Source organism: Coenobita brevimanus, chromosome 23, assembly GCF_032717465.1.
Source record: "Coenobita brevimanus isolate Jiangsu-jjx chromosome 23, ASM3271746v2, whole genome shotgun sequence".
Taxonomy (NCBI): Eukaryota; Metazoa; Arthropoda; class Malacostraca; order Decapoda; family Coenobitidae; genus Coenobita; species Coenobita brevimanus.
The window spans coordinates 4,682,501-4,692,500 of NC_136976.1; the positions used below are offsets into that span (position 1 = coordinate 4,682,501).

At 43.3% G+C, this 10,000-nt stretch overlaps 1 protein-coding gene across 1 annotated transcript; it reads left to right on the forward strand.

Moving 5' to 3' along the window:
• Positions 1-648: 648 nt before the first annotated feature.
• On the forward strand, positions 649-9,635 carry LOC145392952 (UDP-glucosyltransferase 2-like). Its single transcript, XM_080267242.1, has 7 exons — positions 649-770; positions 1,403-2,024; positions 2,517-2,615; positions 4,173-4,296; positions 5,033-5,252; positions 5,796-5,982; positions 9,582-9,635. Exons 1-7 carry the CDS (start codon positions 658-660, stop codon positions 9,633-9,635), a joined length of 1,419 nt encoding a protein of 472 aa, XP_080123368.1. The 5' UTR covers positions 649-657.
• Positions 9,636-10,000: the final 365 nt, after the last annotated feature.

Consider the following 10,000-nt stretch of genomic DNA (forward strand, 5'->3'; position numbering starts at 1 on the left):
TACATGTACACCGTGAAGGGATCCGGCGTCCCCTTATGGTAGACAAGGCTTCACCGGGGCTGGACCAGAATCCTGCCCCAGGGTGAGGTGCAGGGAAATATGAGGAAGTTTGCCTCCTGGGTGGACCCCTCAGCTGCTTCATTCCACAAAGGGCGCACAGCATCACCACATTTAGGCTCCTTGTTAGTAGGTATAAATAGATAAGTAGATAGATTGTTAGATAGATAAATTGATAGATAGACAGATTTACAGACAGATACCAGAATCCCCCCTTTCATCAACTGCTGGATGTGCCCCTGATATCAGCGTCACTTACATTCCAGCTCACCGGCCTGAGGGAGTGTGGCAGGCAGCGACGTGGAGGCAATGTGGGGGCTGGAAGTAATTTTTATGCTCGGCTGTCTCCTGCCAGTCAGTCCAACAGGCACAGGACAGGCCCAAGCTCCAACCATCCTGGAAGATAAAGTTCCAGCCACTTTAGAAGATCAGATTCCAGCTTTCGAAGTTCCAAACGTCCAGGAAGATAAAGTTCCAGCGGTCTTAGAAGATGAAATTCCCACCGTCTTAGAATATAAAGTTCCAAGCGTCTCAGAAGGTAAAGTTCCAGTCATCCGAGAAGATCAAGAAGTTGCACCTGCCCGCTACCGTGTGTTGGTGATGGTACCTGTGGGGAGCCGAAGCCTGTACCTCCTGTGCCGCTCCCTCTCCGCAGCCCTGGGTGATGCCGGCCACTCCGTCACTCTTGTCTCCACCTTCCCGGCATCCATGAAGTAAGCGGCCTATTCATCCTACAACACGTCTTCCCTAATTTCCACTTCTAGGCGATTTAATTGAGTTCTAAGGGCCCTGATTATCAAAACTGGTAGTGCAGAGGTGTGAGCAACCCCCCTGTTTCTTTGCGGTAAGTTTTGAAGCCTGTGATCACAATAGGACACTAGCAACATAAGCCCGACCCCTGCCTTGTTCTCCAGCAGGGGTCGGGCTTACGTTGCTCTTCCACTCACAAAATCCCATCCTGACTACCCTTCGAACCCATCCACCCGCTCACCCATTCCACCCAGTCTGCCCACCCACCCACCTATGCACTCAGCCCACTTGCCCAACTACACCACCCACCCATCCACCCAACAGCCTACTCACCTACCAAGCTCCACCTGCGGGATGCCTTGTGAGTTTACTAAGAGAGAGACAGAGACAGAGACAGAGAGACTTTCCTGTATTGTTGCTAATTACACTCATAAATGTCTGGAAAGAGAGGTCTAGCCCCGGGCCTTATACTCTGGATTGGACAATAGGGGACTGGCAGCTGGCAAGGATCTTTACCATACTATAGTCCTTTCACCTTAACTTGACCTAGATTTTCGTCCATTTGTAGCTCCTCCTCCCCCTCCTTCTTCTTCAGACACGAGAATGTGAAGGAGGTGCACACAGGGGGCGACAACTCTGCAATGGACACCCCTAACATCTTCAGCATTAACAACGACAAGGTGCAAATGATTAACATGATGCAAAACGCCAGCATCTCCATCGGCCGCAAGATGTGGTCTAACGAGGCCATCAAACAGCTCTGGCGGGACCGTAACAACTTTCACGCCATCGTCATCATCAGCTACATTAACGAAATCGCTGTTCCCTTCCTCCTGGATTACGAAGGCGCTTATATAAATTTCTGTACCCCTGGAGTGGAGTTCCAGCACTTGGCTCAGCAGGGAAATTGGGTGCCTATGTCTGTCCTTCCCTCCATCATCCATCCCTTCACCAACGACATGAGCTTCCTGGAACGCGCCATCAACCTCCCGACTGAGATAATGCGAATGATCGGTCTTAACTTCTGGCGGTACCACAGCATGCAAGTGTTCCTGGAGGAGTTTTTCCCCGGGTTTCCTCCCCTCGCCTCCCTCTACCACAACAGCTCCGTGGCGCTGATCAACGGCCATTTCGCTCTGGATGGTTCCGTGCCGTTGCTGCCGACCCAAGTTGAAGTTGGTACCATCAACGCCAAGCCTGCACGTCCGCTCCCTCAGGTCAGTTTGATTGTGTTTTGCCTTTCTTCTTATTTCCTTGCTTCTTTTACTTTCACCTTTTTTCTTTTTCTTTTTTTTTAATTCAGAAACCATCTATCTGTGGTCGGTTTGCTTATGTTTACGTGTCATCTACCCATTCCTACTTGACTTTCAGCAACATCAAGAAATCTAAATAAGTTTGGGCTTCTAATAATGGTAAATAAAGATTGTAAATAAAAAAAGGACTGTGAGACTTGTAAATAAAGAAATATAAATTAGTTTGGAGCTTGTAATGGATGGTAAACAATGGAATGAATTAAAATAAAGTAACATCGACTTCATGTTGACGTGTATACAAGATGGTCGGTCTTTGTTTACACCATACTCTTCCCTCTGTGTTCGAGACTGTACGTAAATAAAGAAATATAAATAAACTGGAGCTTGTAATAAATGGTAAATAATGCTAAATAATAAAAATAAAGTGACAGTGACTCCATTTTGACGTGTTTACAGGATTTGGAGGAGTTTTTGGCGGGAGCAGGAGAGGCCGGGGTTATTCTCTTTAGCCTTGGAAGTTTGGTTAAGAGTGCAGACATGCCGCCACACCTTAAGGTAAAAAATAAACTAATATATAGATAGGCAGATAGATAATAGATACACAGATAGATAGATAAATAGATAGATAGATAGATGGAAGAAATGATTGATATGATTGATATAGATAGAGATGGTTATGGACACCTAAGTAGAAATATAAATGAATGAATAGACAGATTGACAGATAGATAGAAAAGGAGATTGATAAATAGATAGGCACATCAGTGGGTAGGTAGGTAGATAAATTGTTATAAATAGATACGTAGAAATATAAATGAATAAATATACAAATAGACAGATAGATAGAATGATAGATAGATTCATATATACTTATGTGCATATGTAGATAAATGAATAAATAAATGAATAATTAAATAAAAAGACGGACAGATAGACAGAAAGATAGATGAATAGATAGATGTATGGAGATAAATAGATAGATAAATAGATAAACAGGTCAATAAATACATACAAATAGATAAATAGATAGACAGGGAGATAAACAGACAGATAGATAACGTGCATAGATAGACAGGTAGATAGACAGATAGATACATAGACAGATGGATAGACAGATAGATGCATAGACAGATAGATAGACAGAAAGACAGATAGACAGATAACTCGCATTCTCGTGACTTGCTATCATCTTTTCCATTCTATATTCCTTTTAATCTAACTTGGCCTAAAGTGCCATCTCTCCAATTTGAATTCTGAAGTATAACAAGAGATAAACGCTATAGAATATGATGCTAGTCACGAAGAAGTGCAATGGAAAGGACGGAGAGCCTTAGCATTGTCTTTCTCCGCCACTGAGCTACGTGAAATAAGCTGCAAAAAGACGAAAATCTGGACCAAGATTGTATTTCCTTATGTTATCATTATTATTATTATTATTATTATTATTATTGTTATTATTATTATCATCATCATCATTATTATTATTATTATCTATCTACAGCCAGACGCCATAATCCCGTAAGGGCTGGCCGTTTGTCTTCGAGTTAGTTGTTTTACGGGAAGGGGCACTAATTCTCCGCCAACCCACTTGTTGACACGTAGGGAGCACGTATGGGATGGTTATATGGTTACCACCCAGCGTTGTAAATGGTTTCCTGGCTTAGAGGAAACCATTTAGGCTTGTCACTCGATATAAAGCCACCTGAAAATGAAAGAAGAGTAATAAAATGTGACAGGGAAGATGGGAGAAATAGGAAGAGAGGAGGGCAGACACAGGAAAAAGAATGATAAAGATGAAGGAAGAAGTAGGCAGCACTACATCAAGTGAGTGGATGATGGTCTAATCACCCTTACTAATATCCCACTCTTACATTCCACGAGGAGAGTGTATGAGTGAGGTGGTGGGAGGAAGAGGGAGGGGAAGGCCGAAGATGAGATGGAGGGATGGAGTGGAGAGGTATATGAGAGACGGTCTGAGCTGGAAGAACAGTGAAATGGAAGGGGAGAGGGGGACATGGAGGCGATTTGTTTGTAGCCACCCCTTACGGGATTGAGGCGTCTGGCAATAGATAGATAGATAGATAGATAGATAGACATTCCTTCTCCACGTAGGCAGCGCTGGTGGAGGGCTTTGGACGAGTGAAGCAACACGTGGTGTGGAAGTACGAGGGCGACGATTTGAATCTCCCGCCAAACGTCATCACCCGAAAATGGCTCCCACAGCAGGATATTCTCGGTAAGGCAAGGAAGTCCATATATAACGCTCCCCTGTGTGTGTGTGTGTGTGTGTGTGTGTGTGTGTGTGTGTGTGTGTGTGTTGCGGGAACGGCGCAGTCAACGTTATCACCCTGCAATCATTACCCATTTCCCACTCCCATTCCCTCACCCACGCCCACACCAGCAGACTGAGCCGCAGAAACATAAGATCCAGCCAGGTGAGTGTCCAGTGGAGTGCTTTTTAAGAACCACCTGTTTCTTGGGACCGAATTAACACCTTTTCCTTAGCGACTTATTTTATCACACAGCTTCCTCTTGTATGTAATTTATCTTTTTTTTTAGTATCTGTATTTTTTTTTGTATCAGTAAACTTCAGGAGGATATTGCTGTGTAACGAGGAAAATCAGTAGGTAAGGAAAATTTGTTAAGGTATCGCCAAAGCCACTAATAGTATGTGTGTCTCCTACGGGCTTCAACTAAGCGCCTTATTCTCAGTCTTCCTCTCCATCTCCTTCTGTCTCCCATCCCGTAACACATGTCATTTCTGTACATCTACCTCATTCTCGATCTTCCTCTCCTTCTGCGCCCCCTACAGGACACAATCAAATCCTGGTCTTCATGTCCCCATTCAGTAACAACCCCATCTTTCATAGCACATTCCACTCCTTATCTACCCTCTTCGACATTTGTAGCGCATGTAATTTCTGTACCTCTACCTCATTCTTGGTCTTCCTCTCCTTCTGTGCCCCCAACAGGACACAACCAAACCCGGGTCTTCATGTCCCACTGCGGCAACTTGGGCATGCAGGAGGCCCAGTACCATGGCGTCCCTGTCTTGGCCGTACCCGTGTTCTTCGACCAGGTCCGCAACGCCGCCCGCATGGAACGCAAGGGATACGCCGTCATGCTGAACTGGGATGACCTGACGGCTGATTCCCTTGTGGATGCCATTACGACCCTAACCTCCGACCCCAGGTAGGTGATTCCAGTAGGTGACTCAGCTTGACACAATGTAACTTGACCTAATACTACTCAGATAATCATAACACAAGGGGTACAATCTCGTCCTGAACTGGGGTGACTTAATGACTGATTTGCTAGTCGACGCCATAACTACCCTGAACTCTAACCTAGGTAGGCGGCTCTTACCTTTCACCTGACCTAACCTGCCTTAACCTAGCGCAGCTGGGATAATCCTAACACAAGGGGTACGTTGTCATTTTGAGCAGGGGTGATTTGATTGTAGACGACATAGCTTCCCTAGCCTCTGACCCCGGGTAGGTGATTTTAATGCTTGACCTGACCTTTCTGAACCCGACCTTACCAAACATCAATCCTTTTGCGTTCCTCTGACCCAGGGTAGGTGATTTTAATGCCTGAGCTGACCTTATCCAACCTGACCTGACCCAATCTAATTCCTGTTGTGTTCCTATGCCCCTAGCTAGGTGATTTTAATGCACAACTTGACCAAATCTACTTCCTCCTGATTAACCCCAGTTCCTCTTCCTTCCTCCACAGGTACCAGCAGCGTCTGTCCCTTGTGTCGCAGTCAGTGAAGGACCAGAAGGAATCGCCGGGAGAGAGAGCGGTGTGGTGGATTGAGTACGCCATCCGTCACAAAGGCTCGCCCCATCTCGAGTATTCTGGAAGGCGTCTGCATCTCTTCCAGTACCTTATGCTCGATGTTCTTTTGTTTTGGTTTGTCGTGTTTTCCTTCCTTATATTCCTCGTGATTTGTTGTCTCAGGAAATATTGCCGGTCTCGCTCAACAGGGAAACATAAGAGCGATTAAACCATTGGCCTTTTTTCTCGTCTGGTATGAAGGTCCCCAAACACTTCTTCCTTAACAATTTATTTTCCAAACTACTCATTAATATCCCCTGGTTTGCTTCTTATGTTTTTTCAGTACTGACATAGACTGCATGAATAACACAAGAATACAGTAACGGAGCAGAATCAGAAATAAATCGGTAAGACAAAGATGTTAGTAAGCTCCCTAATACCTCTTCCTTAACGATTTATTTTCTAAACTACTCATTCATATCCCCGGGTTTGCTTATGTCTTTTCAGTATCGACATAGACTGCATGAAGAACGCGCAAGGATACAGTGACGGAGCAGATTCAAAAATAAATCAGTAAGGAAAAGGTGTTTGTAAGCTTCCTAACCTTTCTAGAATAACACCAATTGTACTAGATCGTCATGTGGTTGCTTTGTGTACAGTTCTGATTCCCTTTTCTCTCCTTCACTTAAATCTAGATCCACACGTGCCTACTCCACTTATTTATATCTAGATCCTCATACGTCTGTTCCACTTATTTACACAGTCTAGATCCCCATGCGGCAGTTCCAACAATTTTCAGTCTTGATCCCCACATCCCTTCCACCTTTTAAAAATCTAGGTCCTCCTTTGCCTATTCCACTTGTTTTCTATCCACATCCCTATTTCTCTTCTCCATTTATTGCCGGACTCTGCCACGCTAGTCCACTAACGCATCTGAGTGCTTGTTACCAGGAAGGAATATAGTCGCGGCGCACGACTCTGAGGTTGTCATTATCGTACCCTGGCAACTTACCATTCAAAAGTGCGTCCGATTTCGTATCATATTATACACGAATCATTATGCATGTACAGTATATATTATACACGAATATTATTAGACACGAACATATTATACACGAATCACTTGCGTTTCATGTTATACACGAAACGGGACGCACTTTTGAATGATAGGTTGCCAGGGTACGATAATGCCAACCTCAGGGTCTTGCGCCGCGAGTTCAGACTCCCGGGGCGGCTCTACCAATCTCCTCCGTGTCTGACGATGCTAGACGATATTTCCCAGGGATTTGAGTTATATTCTAATTCTAAGTAACGAATCTTTGTAGACAATTTTAGATTTTCTTATGGATATGAAGTCAAATGCATATAATGACCTGTTTAGGATATTTTTAGACCCTTTTCGTTCCATCTTAGGACAGGAGTCTCCAAGGGTGCGACAATAAACACAGTCCTTAACGCTTTCCCTATGTTTTTGTGTGTATTCTTCCTTCCTCCACTTGATCTGAATAAACTTAGGAGAAATAAAGCAGGAATTGGTGTTTTTGTAATACTGTCTAACATTCAAACACACACAAAGAAAAAATAAAATAAAAAACTAAAGAGAGCGAACTTGGTTAACCCCATTTTTGGCATCGATATCAAAGTCTTCTAAAAATAATTCCACATATTACCATTTACGTGTTATTTGGAGTTATAAGATTTGAAATGGTTGGATCAGGAGCCATTTTCTTTCACGAAATTAAAGGATTGGCCAGGAACCATTTTTTCTCCCCTAGATTAAGAAATAAAGTTATAAGATATGAAAGGATTGGAACTTTTTTCTTTCGCTAAATTAAAGGATTGGATCAGGAACCATTTTTTTCCACTAGATTAAGAAGTAGTTATAACATTGAAAGGATTGGATCAGGAACCATTTTCTTTCACTGATATAATAATAATAACAATAATAATAATAATAATAATAATGATAATAATAATAATAATAAGCCTTCAATGTCCCGCCAAACAAGATCTAAAATAACAAAAATACCGTATGTTTCGTCTCCTCTGTTAGACCACTGACATACACACGACAAGAAGATCTAAAATGGATATATTCGTACCTGTAGCCGGTATAAAATGTGAACCCAGTGGACTGCAGGCTGAAGTTGCCCCTCTCCTGCAGTGCATCCTCCTCCTTTTGGGCAATAGGGGCGATTTTTCTTCATCTTACGGGTCACCTTTGCCAGTAAGAGACAGTGAAATCTCTAACCATAGCGAATTAATCTAGCCGAATTTGAGAGACTAAGTAGGAGAGTGTATGTGAGTGAAGTGGAGGGGGGAGAGGGAGACCAAGGATGAGATGGAGGGATGGAGTAGAGAGGTATATGAGAGAGAGGGATGTAAGCTGGGGGGAAAGCAGCGAAATGGCAGGGGACAGGGCGATATGGAGGCGAGTTGTCTGTGGCTACCCCTTACGGGATTAAGAGGCCTGGCATATCCCTGGGCCATGGCCAGAATGCAGTGCTTAATAGAGAGAGAGAGAGAGAGAGAGAGATTTCAATGAATTAACAAGATTTATACCCCCCCAACGGAGAGAGAGAGAGAGAGAGAGAGAGAGAGAGAGAGAGAGAGAGATTTCAATGAATTAACAAGATTTATACCCCCCCAACGGAGAGAGAGAGAGAGAGAGAAGATAACTTTACCGCTTGCAACTAGACATTACTAAGCATCTCTCTCTCTCTCTCTCTCTCTCTCTCTATCAACACAGCCCCTGAGACACACAAACACAAACAGTACAATTGCACTGAATCTTTATTACATCAGTACATTACCTCAGTACAGTGTGGTCAGGGCGAAGTGTACAAAGCATTACAGTAATATCCGTACTTTAGATGGCGTAGGAGCCTTCTTAACACCTCTTCCTAAGCGATTTTGTTTATATTTTAGACCAGAACTTCCTCATTGCCTGCATCTTAAATTGCTTTCATGACAGTGTGCTGAGATTGAACTTACAAAATAAACCGCTCAAGGGCAGGCGTTGAGAATTCTCCATGGCCACTTAGAATATAGACCTAAATTACTTATACTTAAAAAAATTACATTACCTACTTAACCCTTTCAGTCCGATTATATGTGTGTGTGTATGTATGTATGTGTGTATGTATGTATGTATGTGTGTATGTATGGGTGTGGTTATGTATGTATGTATGTATGTGTGTATGTATGTATGTTTGTGTGTATGTATGGGTGTGGTTATGTATGTATGTATGTATGTGTGTATGTATGGATGTATGTATGCTCCAGACGATTTTATTCATGTTAAGGAAAATTTTCGAAAAAACACACACACACACACACACACACACACACACACACACACACACACACACACACACACACACACAGCATCGAACTTGGAGAAACTAACTTAAATTCTAACTTTATTTCTAACTTACTAACTTACACAGAGCAGTAGGCTCGTGTGGTTAGGAAGGCTACAAACACCTGTTCCTTAGCGATTTATTTTGAGAGAGAGAGAGAGAGAGAGAGAGAGAGAGAGAGAGAGAGAGAGAGAGAGAGAGAGAGAGAGAGAGAGAGAGAGAGAGAGAGGGTAGTTTCGAAAATAAATCGCTAAGGAAGAGGTGTTAGGGAGCCTCCTTACACATTACTACTAACCACATACTTAAAAATTACCTTCATTACTTAACACACTTATACTTAAAATTACTTAAAACTTATAAGGCCTGATGTGCGTTCAAGGTCCCCAAATTCAGACACTTGGCGCCCTATCCTGAGATCCTACAGCTCATCTAGACAGGCCCCCCCAAACCATCTCCTATCACCACTCTGGCACCAATACCCACCGTCTGAAATAATATGCTAGGGATAGTGGTGAAATGGACATCTTGGTGGCATAGTGATTAAACGCACACACGCACGCACACACACACACGGTCTCTCTCTCTCTCTCTCTCTTTCTCTCTCTCACTTAATATGTAGAGGCAGGGTCACTATAAAACCAGTAACTCTCTCTCTCTCTCTCTCTCTCTCTCTCTCTAGTAATACCCCTTACCATAATACCCCTTCGAATAATGTGTAGAAGGAGAGGCGTTATATCCACACTGGGTCACGCTGGTGGTGCGAATAACCAGCGAGGTGTGCGTCACCAATTCGTCCTC

Excerpts from the sequence above, each read along its gene's own strand:
- LOC145392952 (XM_080267242.1), top strand. The coding sequence starts at position 658 with ATGGTACCTGTGGGGAGCCGAAGCCTGTACCTCCTGTGCCGCTCCCTC. Across the intron at positions 2,025-2,516 it reads CTGCACGTCCGCTCCCTCAG|GATTTGGAGGAGTTTTTGGC; the intron begins GTCAGTTTGATT and ends ACGTGTTTACAG. Across the intron at positions 4,297-5,032 it reads CCCACAGCAGGATATTCTCG|GACACAACCAAACCCGGGTC; the intron begins GTAAGGCAAGGA and ends TGCCCCCAACAG.